The sequence below is a fragment of the Haliotis rubra genome, unplaced genomic scaffold, assembly GCF_003918875.1.
Source record: "Haliotis rubra isolate DU_JTF1 unplaced genomic scaffold, ASM391887v1 Scf53, whole genome shotgun sequence".
NCBI lineage: Eukaryota > Metazoa > Mollusca > Gastropoda > Lepetellida > Haliotidae > Haliotis > Haliotis rubra.
Genome location: NW_025767224.1, coordinates 606,509 through 625,495, shown reverse-complemented (window position 1 = coordinate 625,495; position 18,987 = coordinate 606,509). Strand labels below are relative to the sequence as shown.

The 18,987-nt window shown below is 41.5% G+C and overlaps 1 protein-coding gene across 2 annotated transcripts; it reads left to right on the top strand.

Annotated features, from left to right (window-relative positions):
* The first annotated feature begins 512 nt into the window (after positions 1-512).
* LOC124252977 (universal stress protein YxiE-like) lies at positions 513-14,720 on the top strand. Of its 2 annotated transcripts, XM_046686689.1 has the most exons (5): positions 513-723; positions 12,378-12,470; positions 13,638-13,735; positions 14,064-14,265; positions 14,317-14,720. In XM_046686689.1, the coding sequence occupies exons 1-4, from the start codon at positions 657-659 to the stop codon at positions 14,259-14,261; spliced, it is 456 nt and encodes a 151-aa protein (XP_046542645.1). In that variant the 5' UTR covers positions 513-656; the 3' UTR covers positions 14,262-14,265; positions 14,317-14,720. The 2 variants fall into 2 exon arrangements, with proteins under 2 accessions (XP_046542645.1, XP_046542644.1); XM_046686688.1 differs by having other exon boundaries at positions 520-723; positions 14,064-14,720.
* The last annotated feature ends 4,267 nt before the right edge of the window (positions 14,721-18,987 follow it).

Here is an 18,987-nt window from a genome sequence, read left to right as displayed (position 1 = left end):
CAGGCGACTGTCAGGGAGATCGCCTTATCTTGGGTATACGATTAAATCAATAAAATATTGAAATTCAGTAAAACAAGTAAATAATAAATTCATCTAGAAAAATACCATTACACTATCGGCTCACAAGTTGGACAGAATACTTTGAGAGGGCACTGTTTGCATGCAATAAATATATTAAAATGTTTGAAATCTCTCACGTTTATTCTTACACGCCTGGTCATTTCAAGAGGTCACTGTGACCAATACAAAACCATGAGTGATTACAACATAATGGCAGCAGCCGGGTTATTTCGTCCTACCCTGCAGTGGTTGTAGTAAATGTCTTTCGATTAACCTGATAAACTGGATCCAGCTACTGCACCAGAAATACGACGACAGTCACGCAACTGCTTCCAGCAGCAGAACGCAGGCCGGGGACACCTGTGTGGTCAATGTCGACATAATTACTTTCCAGAACCATCTACCGTAACCTCACAGCTTCCCGAGACAGTATGCCACACAAATATATCACTATCATCAGTTTCCGCTCTAACGTCCACACAACCTTCAACCTTCACAAGGTCTCTGAAGGTCAAGGACATAAGGTCTGATTTCCTTGCATCTGTGTGTTGATTCCTGGCTGTGAGTCTCGGACGGTCCGACACCTGGGGCATACAATGAGTGGACACAAGACGGTGTTAATTGCCGTGGACGGCAGTGTGCACTCCGAACGTGCGTTTGACTGTGAGTATCAGTTGTATGTACTTTTCTGTTGTCAGTAACGACCAGCTGACGATCAATGCGGGAGTTGATGCGAGGAGTTATTTCACTGATGATCTGTTGCTTGTCGGTTAATTGTTCTCAGTACTTGCAGGTTATGCTGTTACAATATGACACGGGTTGTGTGGATGTTTCGTGGTTAGGACTCATTCATGTGTGTGGTTTGCAAGGCATCATGACAGTTTCATAAATTTTAATTTAAGTTATATATCATGGTGACCCGTACTTTGTTTCGCTTGCGTCAATGTGGATCTTGCATTATCCTCGCTTGTCATCTTGCACAGATACTAATTCCAATAATGTCATGTTAAGCCGTGCTTAGTCTGGCTTGCGTCAATGTGTATGAAGCATTAGCCTCGCTTGTGTCATCTTGCACGGAGACTAATTCTGATTATACCATGTTAACCCAAGATTGGTCTCGTTTATGTCACTGTGGTCCAATAAAGTGCTCTTGTGTCAAGATGGACACAGTCTCGAGTCTGTAATGTCACAGTCTCGCGTCTGTAATCGCGTCAGTAATAGTCACAGTCTCGCGTCTGTAATGTCACAGTCTCAGTCTAGCGTCTGTACAGTCTCGCGTCTATAATGACACAGTCTCTCGCGTCTGTAATGACACAGTCTCGCATCTGTAATGTCACAGTCTCGCGTCTGTAATGACACAGTCCTGCGTCTGTAATGTCACAGTCTCGCGTTTGTAATGACACAGTCTCGCGTTTGTAGTGTCACAGTCTCGCGTCTGTAATGTCACAGTCTCGCGTCTGTAATGTCACAGTCTCGCGTCTGTAATGTCACAGTCTCGCGTCTGTAATGTCACAGTCTCGCGTCTGTAATGTCACAGTCTAGCGTCTGTAATGTCACAGTCTCGCGTCTGTAATGACACAGTCTCGCGTCTGTAATGACACAGTCTCGCGTCTGTAATGTAATGACACAGTCTCGCGCGTCACAGTCCCAAGTCGCGTCTGTAATGTCACAGTCTCGCGTCTGTAATGTCACAGTCTCGCGTCTGTAATGTCACAGTCACAGTCGCGTTTGTAATGTCACAGTCTCGCGTCTGTAATGTCACAGTCTCGCGTCTGTAATGTCACAGTCTCGCGTCTGTAATGTCACAGTCTCGCGTCTGTAATGTCACAGTCTCGCGTCTGTAATGTCACAGTCTAGCGTCTGTAATGTCACAGTCTCGCGTCTGTAATGTCACAGTCTCGCGTCTGTAATGTCACAGTCTCGCGTCTGTAATGACACAGTCTCGCGTCTGTAATGACACAGTCTCGCGTTTGTAATGTCACAGTCTCGCGTCTGTAATGTCACAGTCTCGCGTCTGTAATGACACAGTCTCGCGTCTGTAATGTCACAGTCTCGCGTCTGTAATGACACAGTCTCGCGTCTGTAATGACACAGTCTCGCATCTGTAATGTCACAGTCTCGCGTCTGTAATGCCACAAGGGTACGTAAGTCCCAAAACTTTCACAGTTCACTTTTTGCTTACCCGATTTTTAAACGTAGTATATTTGTTCATTTAAATTTTGGCTAAACTTGTCCTACAATCGCCAGCTGCTGAAGGGATAGTGTACATCCAACTAGGGTCCATGCAGGTAGCAAAAGTAATGTAAGTCCGCATGGTTCCTAGTATGGTCATCTACCTTCAGTTGTTGGCGATTTATAGCCCGTATTTATATTATATTGTCTTCGTTAATAAAAGTTTTACATGTTCATGCTAGTTTCATGCATCCAAAGTTAGATTCTTTTGACATCAGGGTCATCAGCATAGCTGACCTACATTGACGAACGTTGACCTTTATGACCCAAAACTGCCGCTGTTACAGGTCATTGGCTCCCTCCCTCTGCAAGCCGTCTGCGTTCTGCTGTTTATTTTGTTGACAGTAACATAGACAGATTCTTTAATACAAATGCATAAAATCTTTGATTTACAATGTGATTAGGTTGTCTGACAAAACATCCACTTGCACAGTTTGAGATCGATTTGGTCATTGGATGAAGAGATATTTACAAAAAAACCGGGTCCACGTGCATTTCATGCCAAACTATAGTCACAACGGCATTGTGAGATGTGCACGTTCAGTGTCACATCTGTTCTCAGGAACCCCGGGCTGGGTTTACAAAATATTCCAGGAAACTTGTGAATAAAACACGCATAATTTAGCTAGGCTGGAAATAACAGGTCTGGTTTGTGCATCTGCACACCTACATTCGTGTATGTGTGCATGTTCATGCATATATGATAATAAATAATCTAGTACACCTACGCGTGCGAATGTGCGTACGTGCGTTCGTGGGTGAGTATATATGCCATAAACGAGCCACTGTGCTTCGCTTGTTCATTCAGGACATGTACTCATATCAAATGCCACGTCGATTATATCCGCCTGCAGCAAGGAGTTTTGCATGCATATGTTCGTCCCGGTACAAGCGATTAGGTCTGTCAGAAGATGCGAGCATAACAGACACAAATCGATAAAAACTCCTGAAATTGGCAATCTTCATGTGCACATGTGGTTCTTGCACGCATAGTGTATGTATAAGTAAACAAACTAATTGTCTGGACCAGGAATTGGGGAAGTGGAGGAGGGACAGGATGGTGGTTACGGTTAGAGGGGTGAGACGGATTTATGTCCCAATAATTACTATGTCTGTAGGAATACCCACATGTAGGATGTCCGTCCTCGAGGGCTGCACGTCAACATACGCGACGGCGGTAGGTGTTTGACTGTCAGCCATTGGTTTGCTTGACAAAACCTTAATTATTCATAGAGCATCTTAGGATATCTTGACTCTTTGAAATGACTCCCACAACCAAGGACTTCATTTGACGAAAGGGGACTATGCATATTTATGCGGTAATTCTCCATCGATCAAAAACCTTATACATGTATCTGAATATCGTTTAACCAGCTTGCAGTCGACAGCTCTCGGCCTGTGATTGTTTTATAAATTATGTATGCCTTTACCATGCCGCCGAGATGATTTAGTTTTAGAGCGCAATATGCCAGAAATGAGCTTAACATGTGCCCATGTGGGGAATCGAACCCGGGTCTTCGGCGTGACGAGCCAACGCTTTAACCAAGGTACCCCACCGCCCCTTTACCACTGCCAATCAACTGCAAGCTCAACTGCAAGCTCACTGTGAATTAATCTTACTTTAATGTCGAGCGCACATAGATTTGTAGATTTGAAACATTTCATTTGATTTGACCTTACATTTTCAATCTCCGTTTATTTACCGTTTGTTAACTGTATGTATCAAACCCGGAAGCTATATTCTTTACGACAACCACGACAACGTCTCTCAACGTTGCAGAAGAAGTTCTTTTCTGTTGCGCGGCTCTCAGAATAATTAATTTCATATGGTAATACGGCCTTGTGAAAGTCATGATCTACCGACTCAAAATTTCAGAAATGTGAATTGACTGCCTTTTTTCACTCAATCTAACAAAATTCATAAACCGAAACCCTGCACCACAAGTATTCGTTTTGAAAGAGAGGAAATTCAATTTATATTTAACAAATAGTCCAGCTATCACGCTTCGTTTATTTCATTATTTCGTTTCCTTGTTATTACATGAAAAAATAAATGTTTCACGGCATGGCAACAATCAAGAACAGCGCACCTGGCACATGCAAATGAGCCACTCCACAAAAGGTGCATAAGCATGACTTGTTTACACGTTCAGAAGCGAATATGTGACATTGATGCACATGGCTGAACGTTCAAATCTCGTCTCGGCATTCAAGTTCCCCCAAGATACGGGCAGGAAGGATTGCTTGCTGAAACCTGTGTGGGTGGTGCGTGGTTCGAATCCATTGTACTTCACGTTTGGTCGCTCCTATGACAGGTCACTATGTGGACGGTCTATAACTTGATTGTTTTGCTGAAAACCTTGCCAAAACATGTTTCTTTTGATGTTTTATCAGCGAGCAACGTCACACTGCGAGGTAAAAGACAGATCCATCGTTTTCCCCGAGGCGTGGTTTGTCGGACTTGTTACAGCTTGGCTTTTGCATTGAGATGAAATTATAAACATCTGGTTGTCTGGCCTTTTAGAGTTAACATTGCTCGCCACATTTCTCGAATAAGCCTTGTATATTTCGTGCAATTCGAACGACCACTGCTTAGTTGCGTCACACTGCCACAATAACGTTGCCTCAGAGTTTATTATCAGACCAACGCTGGTGCAAGATATTGAAGACTTTACTCGGCAGAGCTGATAACAATACTCATTATTCTGGTACGTGCGAGAAATGTTTTTAATTTTATTTAATTAAACTTCACGTGTTGAAAACTGTAACAGCCTGTTACATTAATGACGGGAATCATTGTCCATACTGACTGATTGAGAACTGTGATGTGAATGTAATATTGACTGACACATTAAATTATAGTTATTGCAGCTGGCGAAAAGCATTTTCATGATAATATTCTTGGTACAATGATACATTTCAATTTGAGACTTTAAACCATCGCACTATACATGGGAAAACCTTTTTGACCACTATACAATTGCCGAGTACAGTTCGCCGAATATTACTGAATTGTTGCTGAGTACAGACAGCCATGATATCACTGTAATGTTGCAGCGGGGATATAACTGAATTGTTGCTGAGTACAGACAGCCATGATATCACTGTAATGTTGCAGCGGGGATATAACTGAATTGTTGCTGAGTACAGACAGCCATGATATCACTGTAATGTTGCAGCGGGGATATAACTGAATTGTTGCTGAGTACAGACAGCCATGATATGACTGTAATGTTGCAGCGGGGATATAACTGAATTGTTGCTGAGTACAGACAGCCATGATATCACTATAATGTTGCAGCGGGGATATAACTGAATTGTTGCTGAGTACAGACAGCCATGATATCACTGTAATGTTGCAGCGGCGATATAACTGAATTGTTGCTGAGTACAGACAGCCATGATATCACTGTAATGTTGCAGCGGGGATATAACTGAATTGTTGCTGATTACAGACAGCCATGATATCACTGTAATGTTGCTGCCGGGATATAACTGAATTGTTGCTGAGTACAGACAGCCATGATATCACTGTAATGTTGCTGCCGGGATATATCTGAATTGTTGCTGAGTACAGACAGCCATGATATCACTGTAATGTTGCTGCCGGGATATAACTGAATTGTTGCTGAGTACAGACAGCCATGATATCACTGTAATGTTGCTGCCTGGATATAACTGAATTGTTGCTGAGTACAGACAGCTATAATATCACTGTAATGTTGCTGTCGGGATATAACTGAATTGTTGCTGATTACAGACAGCCATGATATCACTGTAATGTTGCTGCCGGGATATAACTGAATTGCTGCTGAGTACAGACAGCCATGATATCACTGTAATGTTGCTGCCGGGATATAACTGAATTGTAACTGAGTACAGACAGCCATGATATCACTGTAATGTTGCAGCCGGGATATAACTGAATTGTCAAACCGAAACATGAGTCTCATTAACCTATTCAGACAATGACCTTCTTTTCAGCCGATCCGTATTTTCTCGTGTGAAAGTGAAAAGACACACCACAAACAACTATGGTTACACTGAATTCCATTCCTTGTTTCATAAGAAAATGGTATTTACAAGTAAGTTTTAATTTTAATCTTTAATAACATCGTATTTCTATATTTTCTGTCGAGGTTTAGGCAGCATGACCTTAACTAAGACGTCACTGACTGCCCCTGTTTGATGAGGTCGTAAAATGATTCACAATTCATCTGGCTCACTGGTTACACCTGTTATGTGTTTTTTGCGCTTATTCAATGCGGTTTTATACTGCACAATTTTATTGATATAATATCAAGTCCGTACCAGACCGCCAAACTTTTCTAGCGGCAGAGCCTCGTTTTGAGATTTCCACGATTTCCAGATTTCCGTTTGTCAGAGCTCGCTGTACGACAGAGCACGCTGCACGACGTGTTTGCAAGGATTAGAAGGAGCGTAGTGCTGCAATATACTAGTGCTCAGATGTATCAAATAATAATGATTAATATTTATGTATCCAGTTGAATGAATTGGTCTCAAAATTCTGGACTGGTTTTTATACGAAGTTGCGTAATAAGACGAAACCCAGTCAGCAGGAAACGAGACTGTTGTGTAATCAATGTATTGACTTGGCTGAGTACAGACAGCCATGATATCACTGTAATGTTGCCGCCGGGATATAACTGAATTGTTGCTGAGTACAGACAGTCATAATATGACTGTAATGTTGCTGCCGGGATATAACTGAATTGTTGCTGAGTACAGACAGTCATGATGTCACTGTAATGTTGCTGCCGGGATATAACTGAATTGTTGCTGATTACAGCCAGCCATGATATCACTGTAATGTTGCTGCCGGGATATAACTGAAAAGTTGCTGAGTACAGACAGCCATGATATCACTGTAATGTTGCTGCCAGGATATATCTGAATTGTTGCTGAGTACAGACAGCCATGATATCACTGTAATGTTGCTGTCGGGATATAACTGAATTGTTGCTGAGTACAGACAGCCATGATATCACTGTAATGTTGCAGCGGGGATATAACAGAATTGTTGCTGAGTACAGACAGCCATGATATCACTGTAATGTTGCTGCTGGGATATAACTGAATTGTTGCTGAGTACAGACAGCCATGATATCACTGTAATGTTGCTGCTGGGATATAACTGAATTGTTGCTGAGTACAGACAGCCATGATATCATCATAAGGTTGCCGCAGGGGATATAACTGAATTGTTGCTGAGTACAGACAGCCATGATATCATTGTAATGTTACCGCGGGGATATAACTGAATTGTTGCTCAGTACAGACAGCCATGATATCACTGTAATGTTGCTGCCGGGATAAAGCTGAATTGTTGCTGATTACAGACAGCCATGATATCAATGTAATGTTGCTGCCTGGATATAACTGAATTGTTGCTGAGTAGAGACAGTTATGATATGACTGTATTGTTGCAGCGGGGATATAACTGAATTGTTGCTGATTACAGACAGCCATGATATCACTGTAATGTTGCAGCGGGGACATAACTGAATTGTTGCTGAGTACAGACAGCCATGATATCACTGTAATGTTGCTGCTGGGTATATAACTGAGTTGTTGCTGAGTACAGACCGCCATGATATCACTGTAATGTTGCCGCGGGGATATAACTGAATTGTTGCTGAGTACAGACAGCCATGATATCACTGTAATGTTGCAGCCGGGATATAACTGAATTGTTGCTGATAACAGACAGCCATGATATCAATGTAATGTTGCTGCCGGGATATTACTGAATTGTTGCTGAGTACAGACAGCCATGATATCACTGTAATGTTGCTGCTGGGATATAACTGAATTGTTGCTGATTACAGACAGCCATGATATCACTGTAATGTTGCAGCGGGGATATAACTGAATTGTTGCTGATTACAGACAGCCATGATATCACTGTAATGTTGCTGCCGGGATATAACTGAATTGTTGCTGATTACAGACAGCCATGATATCACTGTAATGTTGCCGCCGGGATATAACTGAATTGTTGCTGAGTACAGACAGCCATAATATGACTGTAATGTTGCCGCTGGGATGTAACTGAATTGTTGCTGAGTACAGACAGTCATAATATGACTGTAATGTTGCTGACGGTTTATAAGTGAATTGCTGCTGAGTGCAGACAGTCATGATATCACTGTAATGTTGCCGCCGGGATATAACTGAATTGTTGCTGATTACAGACAGCCATGATATCACTGTAATGTTGCAGCGGGGATATAACTGAATTGTTGCTGAGTACAGACAGCCATGATATCACTGTAATGTTGCAGCGGGGATATAACTGAATTGTTGCTGAGTACAGACAGCCATGATATCACTGTAATGTTGCTGCTGGGATATAACTGAATTGTTGCTGAGTACAGACAGCCATGATATCACTGTAATGTTGCCGCGGGGATATAACTGAATTGTTGCTGAGTACAGACAGCCATGATATCACTGTAATGTTGCAGCCGGGATATAACTGAATTGTTGCTGAGTACAGACAGCCATGATATCACTGTAATGTTGCAGCGGGGATATAACTGAATTGTTGCTGAGTACAGACAGCCATGATATCACTGTAATGTTGCCGCTGGGATATAACTGAATTGTTGCTGAGTACAGACAGCCATGATATGACTGTAATGTTGCTGCGGGGATATAACTGAATTGTTGCTGAGTACAGACAGCCATGATATCACTGTAATGTTGCAGCGGGGATATAACTGAATTGTTGCTGATTACAGACAGCCATGATATCACTGTAATGTTGCTGCCGGGATATAACTGAATTGTTGCTGAGTACAGACAGCCATGATATCACTGTAATGTTGCAGCCGGGATATAACTGAATTGTTGCTGATTACAGACAGCCATGATATGACTGTAATGTTGCCGCCGGGATATAACTGAATTGTTGCTGAGTACAGACAGTCATAATATGACTGTAATGTTGCTGACGGTTTATAACTGAATTGTTGCTGAGTGCAGACAGTCATGATATCACTGTAATGTTGCCGCCGGGATATAACTGAATTGTTGCTGATTACGGACAGCCATGATATGACTGTATTGTTGCAGCGGGGATATAACTGAATTGTTGCTGAGTACAGACAGCCATGATATGACTGTAATGTTGCCGCTGGGTATATAACTGAATTGTTGCTGAGTACAGACAGCCATGATATCACTGTAATGTTGCTGCCAGGATATATCTGAAATGTTGCTGAGTACAGACAGCCGTGATATCACTGTAATGTTGCTGCCGGGATATAACTGAATTGTTGCTGAGTACAGACAGCTATGATATCACTATAATGTTGCTGCCGGGATATAACTGAATTGTTGCTGAGTACAGACAGCCATGATATCACTGTAATGTTGCGGCGAGGATATAACTGAATTGTTGCTGATTACAGACAGCCTTGATATCACTGTAATGTTGCTGCCGGGATATAACTGAATTGTTGCTTATTACAGACAGCCATGATATCACTGTAATGTTGCTGCCGGGATATAACTGAATTGTTGCTGAGTACAGACAGTCATAATATGACTGTAATGTTGCTGACGGTTTATTACTGAATTGTTGCTGAGTGCTGACAGTCATGATATCACTGTAATGTTGCAGTCGGGATATAACTGAATTGTTGCCAGCCATGATATGGCAGCGGGATATAACTGAATTGTTGCTGAGTACAGACAGCCATGATATGACTGTAATGTTGCCGCTGGGGATATAACTGAATTGTTGCTGAGTACAGACAGCCATGATATCACTGTAATGTTGCTGCCAGGATATATCTGAAATGTTGCTGAGTACAGACAGCCGTGATATCACTGTAATGTTGCTGCCGGGATAAAACTGAATTGTTGCTGAGTACAGACAGCTATGATATCACTATAATGTTGCTGCTGGGATATAACTGAATTGTTGCTGAGTACAGACAGCCATGATATCACTGTAATGTTGCCGCCGGAATATATAGAGATAATCTCACCCAAGTGTCTTCTGATATCAATTATATCAACACGAGTTGATAAAGTTACAAATATCCGAGGCTTGCCAAGGATATTTTAACTTTTATCAACGAGTGTTGATATATTTGATATCAAAAGATACGAGGGTGAGATTCTATTTATCATCCAAAATCACTCTTGATTAATTTTCAATGAAACATGTACATATCTGAACACGGTACTGCCAATAGACTTGCAGTGCAGCGATGTTATATCATTGTGACGTCATCAAGTACATGACGTCATATCATTGTCTGGGCATTGTACAAAATCTACTGTCAAAACGATATCTCCTAGGATATATCGTTTGATCTCACACAAGCGATATCTCCTGTGGAACACAGTTTTGGATGATAAAACTGAATTGTTGCTGAGTACAGACAGAAATAATATGACAATAATGTTGCTGCCGCGATGTAACTGAATTATTGCGGAGTACAGACAGAAATAATATGGCAATAATGTTGCCACCACGATGTAACTGAATTATTGCTGAGTACAGACAGAAATGATATGACAATAATGTTGCTGCCGGGATATAACTGAATTGTTGCTGAGTACAAACATAAATAATATGACAATAATGTTGCCGCCGGGATATAACTGAATTGTTGCTGAGTACAGACAGAAATAATATGACAATAATGTTGCTGCCGGGATATAACTGAATTGTTGCGGAGTACAGACAGAAATAATATGGCATAGTGTCGCCTGCAATCTGATTCCCTCCTGACTTAAAGCATCATGTATGGGAGTGATGGTATCGATGATAGTTCCCATACTAGGGCTGAAGTAACTGTGTCGTGTTCAGAGTGCAGATTACACCATATGTTTTACTGATTATTTGGAACTCCCTCAAGGAAAGAAAATATGTTCGCCCGTCATGATGCCGATGCCAGTCTGGGGCATAGGTGGCGCGTTGTAGTTCCTGGGAGATGACAGATAGGTTGTGTTTCCTGGTAAATGACACAGGTTGTGTTTCCTGGTAAATGACACAGGTTATGTTTCCTGGTAAATAACACAGGTTGTGTTTCCTGGTAAATGACACAGGTTGAGTTCCCTGTTAAATGACACAAGCTATGTTTCCTGGTAAATGACACAGGTTGTGTTTCCTGGTAAATGACAGATAGGTTTTGTTTCCTGGTTAATGATAGATAGGTTGTGTTTCCTAGTAGATGTCAGACAGGTTGTGTTTCCTGGTAGATGACAGACAGGTATTTCCTGGTAGATGACAGATAGCTTTTGTTTCCTGGTAGATGACAGATAGGTTGTATTTCCTGGTACATGACAAATAGGTTGTATTTCCTGGTAGATGACAGAGAGTTTGTATTTCCTGGTAGATGACAGACAGGTTTGTGTTTCCTGGTACATGACAGATAGGTTGTGTTTCCTGGTAGATGACAGATAGGTTGTGTTTCCTGTTATGTGACAGACAGGTTGTATTTCCTTGTAGATGACAGACAGGTTTGTGTTTCCTGGTACATGACAGATAGGTTGTGTTTCCTGGTTAATGATAGATAGGTTGTGTTTCCTAGTAGATGTCAGACAGGTTGTGTTTCCTGGTAGATGACAGACAGGTATTTCCTGGTAGATGACAGATAGCTTTTGTTTCCTGGTAGATGACAGATAGGTTGTATTTCCTGGTACATGACAAATAGGTTGTATTTCCTGGTAGATGACAGAGAGTTTGTATTTCCTGGTAGATGACAGACAGGTTTGTGTTTCCTGGTACATGACAGATAGGTTGTGTTTCCTGGTAGATGACAGATAGGTTGTGTTTCCTGTTATGTGACAGACAGGTTGTATTTCCTTGTAGATGACAGACAGGTTTGTGTTTCCTGGTACATGACAGATAGGTTGTGTTCCCGGTTTGATAACAGGTCTGTCTGTATAATGCCTCTTTGACAGTGTAGGACTTGAATCTAGAAATATGTTGTATTTAGGGATGGTAAACAATATGTAAACGTATCATATATAATCTGTGTATGTCGCGAATAAGTATAGAATGGAATTCACAATGCGTTTACCAAATTGTTTGTGTGTTTCAGGGTACGTGACAAACCTATACAGGGAGGGAGATGAGGTGATTGGCCTGGTCTGTCCACAGATCGCCAACAGGTTGTCCTCCATAGCAGAGGAAGGTATTTCATTGTGCCATTCGCTCAAACTTGTGAAAATCCGGGTTAGAATTGGTCTAAAGTAACCCATGCTTGTCGTAAGAGGCGACTAACGGCATCGGGTGGTTAACCTCGCTGACTTGTTGACACATGTCATCGTATCCCAATTGCGTAAATCGATGCACATGCTGTTGATCACTGGATTGTCTGGTCCAGACTCGTTTTTTAACAGACCGTCGCCATATAGCTGGAATATTGCTGAGTGCGGCTTTAAGCAACAAACCAACCAACAAACCTTGCCTCACACAGTCAGTTCATGGAGAGCAACACCCAAAGAGGAAGTGCCGTAAAATCTTTCTATGTGCACCCTCCGTGGTGCAATCACAGAAATACAATTTGATGTACTCTCAGTAGGACCTATTAAATCGAACCGTATCCTGCGAAGGCCTAAAACAATTTCTTTTATCGTATTGATTGTCATTTATCACAGTGTGAAAACGGGTGCAAAGCGATTGTTTATCTCCAAGTGCGCTGTGCATCACGTTCAAGTACAGTCCGTTTGATTTCATTTGACACCGATGAATTGCTCACTAACAGAAAATCTTATAACTGCTACCAAATTTTGCACAGTCACATGAAATCGACAGATCAACTCTGATGATTTGTCGCCTAATTTTGGACAGCCAGGTGTGCGAATTTCACGTGTGAAATTGAAATTTCACTGCACACACTTGTTGATTACCTGGCTGTTCTACCAGCTAGTGACCACACCCACCGCCCTCGTTAAAAAGCGTTAAATAGCGAAAAGTGACAACAAAATAATGATCGTTTGTAAAACAACTTTTTTATTCAGGTGTCCAAAACTTTAAGACAAATCATCAGAGTTGGTCTGTCGATTTCATGTGACTGTGCAAAATTTGGTTTTACTGTAATTATTAGATTTTGTGTTAGTGAGCAATTCATTGGTGTCTAATGAAATCAAACGGACTGTAAGGTCAATGTTAATATGCATTAGGCGAAGCCTCTTCGGTGTAAGGAGCATATGGAATCCGGGTTCGTGGTTTACTCCAGTTGTCCACTATGTGTGAGAATGAATGCACAACTGTTTTAAAAGTTATGTTTTACATGTGAGGTAAGACAAAACGTTCCCCAAGATACGCCCCATTAATTAATCCGGTTTGCTTGTTCCAGAAAAGAACCCAGACGGCATCATGAGAATTATTGAGGATGAGCACAAACGTATCCAAGAAACAATAGATCGTTTTACAATGCGCATTGAGACTACCCAGGTGAGCTTCAGTCGTTCAAAAGACGACGTACTGTGTGATCCTGTTATATCGAACTTCGAGATTCCGAGACGTATTTTGAGCTAACTTAAGTGTGTTCGTACTAGATTAAATGTATCAGCTTGTATCGCTGTAGTGTTAATCCCATGACACTCAACCTTGACCCACCCTTACATTATTCTGGTCGCCTTTGGGACGTATCTGGAGTGCCCGGACATTCTGTGTCCCCTCTCCTAATTTAGAGCTGGATGAGGGACTCCCTTTTATATGTTCTTCCCAGCCAATTGTTGCTATGATCAAAACGGTTCATTATATGGGTATTTTGTTTCAGGTCAAAGGGGAGGTAATCACTGCTAACGGGATATCTCCCGGACAAACAATTGTGGAGATGGCAGCGTCTCGTGGTGTCAGTTTCATCGTCATTGGTTCACGTGGCCGAGGTGTCAAGAGACGCACTCCCATTGGCCACGTGTGCGACTTCGTCATGAACAACGCCACGGTGCCTGTCATGATCTGCAAGGATGCATAGTGACATTGCTGTAACTTGGAGGATGAATCATGTTGCGTTCACGTTAAATTGGCTTATTACTTGCCATGAAAAGAATGTTATGAGATTCCACCGGCCTTAGGGATTGGGCATCTGTTATGAGGGCGGTGGAGCAGACTAATGGTTAAAGCGTCCGCCCGTCACGTTGAAGACCCGGGTTCGATTCCCCACATGGGTACAATGTGAGAAGCCCATTTCTGGTGTCCCCTGCAGTGATATTGCTGATAAGCAGCGTAAAACCCAATTCACTCACTCATCTGTTATGAGCACGGGAGGCGGTCGGATTGGTTTCAATACCACCCCAGGGTTCTGTTACACTAATAAGCCACGCCCACTTCTCCCCAAAATACATGTAACAAGTTTGTGTGCCCCTCCTTGTTATAATAGATGTCCAGTTCCTCAATAATGGACAAACGTGAAACTAATACATTTGAAAATATATAATATTGTTATTCTTTTATGTACCCTAAGTGTGTTTATCATCTGTCAACATTAAGATCTGACTAATAACTGGTAACATATGCTCGCAATGGTATATTGAGTGAAAACCACATCGGTATGTGACAGAGCTTGTCAACAGACGAATACTGTATCAACACACATACATAGGACGTTTTATTTAGAGCTATTATAATGTCTTTATATACCTCTGATTTTCCAACACAGTATGTTTATCTCCTAAGTTTCACATCAACTGGTATTAGACCGATCCAAGTTCTATTCAATTACACAGTTCGTTTAGGCTTAAAGGCCTTGTGTAACAGATGCAGCTGAATCTGCAAACAAAGTAATGCACACTAACGTGCCACGATATGTCCATAAAACACAAAATAATGTACAAAGTATCCTAATATATAGCAAGAAAGGACACATGCTTCTCAGACCTACAGATTTTGTCAGTACCCATGTGTAAATCTATTCCGATCCAATATACATGATGCTCCACAAATAATATTTACACGAATATCCGATTAATATTCAAAACATTGCACTCTTGGTCTCGTGTAATGCGTTGCCACGTATGCGAAATGAATCCGTGTGCGTGTGTGCGTGCGTGCGTGCGCAATTGGCTTTGCTGCAAATAAGGGCGGCGGGATAGACTTGTTATGTAAAAAGTCCAGGTGTGGTATTGCTGGAATATTACTAAAGGCGGTATACAATCTACGGAAGCGTTCTAGTGCCACAGTCAGAATTTTTTATCTCCTAATTAGGTTTTAGCTAATTAATCTCCTAATTAGGTGATACTATCTTCTAATTAGGACTTAATATCTCCTAATTAGGACATAGTATCTCCTTAATAGGACTTAATATTTCCTTTTCAAAGTCTTCATGCTGATAATGATGCCATTTAAATGGGCCAAACAAGACACAATTTTCTGAATACTGCAAGCCCAACATGAAACAAATGGATATGCTTTCATCCATGACTTCATCCAAGATGCTAAACCCAAACAGAAGAAGTAAATGACTACTGGTCGAATTTTTCAAACATATTTATAACATCCTTAAGTCCTAATTAGGAGATATTAAGTCCTAATTAGGAGATTGCTATGTCCTAATTAGGAGATATTAAGTCCTAATTAGGAGATACCTACGTCCTAATTAGGAGATACCTAAGTCCTTATTAGGAGATACCTAAGTCCTAATTAGGAGATACCTAAGTCCTTATTAGGAGATACCAAAGTCCTCATTAGGAGTTTGCTATGTCCTAATTAGGAGATATTAGGTCCTAATTAGGAGATACCTAAGTCCTAATTAGGAGATATTAAGTTCTAATTAGGAGATTGCTATGTTCTAATAAGGAGATATTAAGTCCTAATTAGGAGATACCTAAGTCCTAATTAGGAGATACCTAAGTCCTTATTAGGAGATACCTAAGCGCTTATTAGGAGATACCTAAGTCCTTATAAGGAGATATCTAAGTCCTAATTAGGAGTTCGCTATGTCCTAATTAGGAGATACCTAAGTCCTAATTAGGAGATATTAGGTCCTAATTACGAGATATCTAAGTCCTAATAAGGGGATATTAGGTCCTAATTAGGAGATACCTAAGTCCTAATTAGGAAATATTAAGTCCTAATTAGGAGATAGTATCACCTAATTAGGAGATAACAAAATTCTGACTGTGGCACTAGGACGCTTCCGTAACAATCCACAGCAAAGTAGATCTATTACTTGTTTGTCTGTGTGGAATGTGGGGAACGCATTATTTCATCATGGTGCTGAGATGAGATTTGGACGGGAGACTGCCGTGTAACAGTATTTGCGCACCCCGGTTTTCAACGTTCGTCAAGCATGCCAAATCGTCAACGGGGAAATGTGACTGAAATGATCTCTCACTGTTGTTGTCTCACATTCTGCTACACTGATGTGGTACAGGTCTTGTTTTATTATTCTGGTGAAGCCTTTAACCAAAGGTAAAGTGACACTTCAAGTACGATTCTCGCGTTCTGTCCCATTTTGCATATTCAGCAATAAAACATATGCTTCTTGAGGCCAAAATATCTACAAAGTCCCTTACTGTAGACACATTCAGCCAAACCTGAGAGCCAGACCATTCGATCCAGTTTAAAAGCTGCATACGACCAGTACTGGGGTCCTTGGGACCATGTGGTTATAATCCGGTTATGGGTTAAGTCAGTCATGTACGCCAGTGATGGTTTCTCCAGTATGTGTCGACGTCAGAGCGTGATCGACTATACCGCTTATAAACTCATTAACAAAATAAGAAAAAGAAACGCACAGGCCAAAAACAAGGAAAGGTATTAAACGTATTTAGCTGTACATAAGTCGATTAAGCTTGAACATGGATGAAGGAAATTCGACACACGGATGAACATATGTATTGTTGTCATTGTCAGCATTGATTCAGTTCACTCACTGCACATGTGTGGACGCGCCGATCATAGATGCTTGATCGGGTTTAGATCAAGCGGTTTGGAAGACCAGGAAGAACATTGACGTTTTCACTGGCACCTGTTACAGAGCTGTGTGGGGTCGAGCGTCGTCGTGTGTAAATAGCTCCCTCTGGTGGTTAAGATTTGGGAGGAGCCGAGATCGCAGGATTTGGTCGATGTAGCGATTTGCTGTAAGATTACCTTGAACCACCACTAGCTTTGATCTACCCGTGTAAGACATGGCTCTTCACACCATGAGGCTATCTCCACCAAATCTGTCCACCTTTCGAACGCAGTTCGGCACAAAACGTTCGTATTGACGTCGATAGACATGTTGTCTCCCATCGCTTCGTTGCAGGACAAAACGCAATTCATTGCTGAAAATGAACCCCTCGTCGCCAGTTCCCCAGGTTCCATGCCTGTACCCTGTTGCACCAATGGAAACGTTGTTGTCGGTGTAATCGTGTCTGGACAGGTCCAACTTTAGGTCGATATGCTCGAATTCCGACTTCTCTCACACGATTTCTGATGGTTTGGTCGGAAATTCATCGAAGACCAGACACCTGCCCTGCAGTGTCCGTTGCTGTAGCAAATCGGTGACGTAGGTGAAACACCCGGATGAATCGGTCCTGAGCAGGAGTGGTCACTCTTGGTCCTCCACTTCTGTGACGATCTGGGGTCGAATTGAAGCGGGTATATCAATCTATAATCGAAATATGGTGCTGTGGGGGACGTTGAAGTGTCTTGCAACGGCAGACGTGGACTCCCCTGCTTCCAAACGTCCAATGACGATATTTCGGTCAGTAGCATTCAATCTTGGCATTTTTTTAATCTTCCTTTATGTCGTAAATTTCGTAATGAAAGATGAATATGGTGTGGCTTTTCATAATCGATGTGTCCACCCACTGGCACGTGCATTGCAAAACCTTTTCTGCATGCACTTTTCATTTTTATAAAACTTTTAACAAACACATTCTGGGATGCGTTTGCGCGCAATACACAACAACCACGACATGATGAGGATTCAAACATAGCATTGTCTTAATGACGATTGCTCTAAAATATATCGAAATGGACTGCTGAAAACGCCTGTGCGTTTCCATTTTTAAGAGTGTATTATTAACATGGGGTAGATAAACGAGGTTTAGAAATATTACTCACGTTATATGATATTGTATATTGTAAATATTACAGTCAAACCGACAACATTCCATCATCTGAAACCTGCTATCCGTCCCATTGATAACGAGCATCTGACACATCCGGGACCAGTATCTTGTATTATGCTAGTCAGGTAGAGTAAAGCTAACAGATCTAAGGGGTATTACATACAATCTGAATTTACGGCTATGTTTATATTTCACGTTGATCAAATCACGCGAGTATGACACACGTTCATTTGTTATATGCTCACAACTCGTCATCCATTATACACCTTTATCATCAATGCTTCGGTCAAACTAAATGATATAATTCTGTCGAGATAGCGAAACTGATGTTCATTGTAACAACTGTATCATCAGTGAACCGGTATTTTACAGCGATTACAGGTGATAGCTAGAATGGGTATACAAAACGGACGACAGACAGTCATAAATCACACTGTGTCTGACTAATAAACTCATCGTATATTCACTCAGGTTTTGTGCTGCTATGTGTATTGGTTGTGCACAATGGTACCCCTGTCAAGCGAGTGAATATTATTTCAACTGTAACAGGACGACACATGGAACAGCTGCAGTGACTGTAACAAATGCATCGTTAATATAAATGCATTCTCACACCCAAGCGTCACGACTCATCCCTTGTCA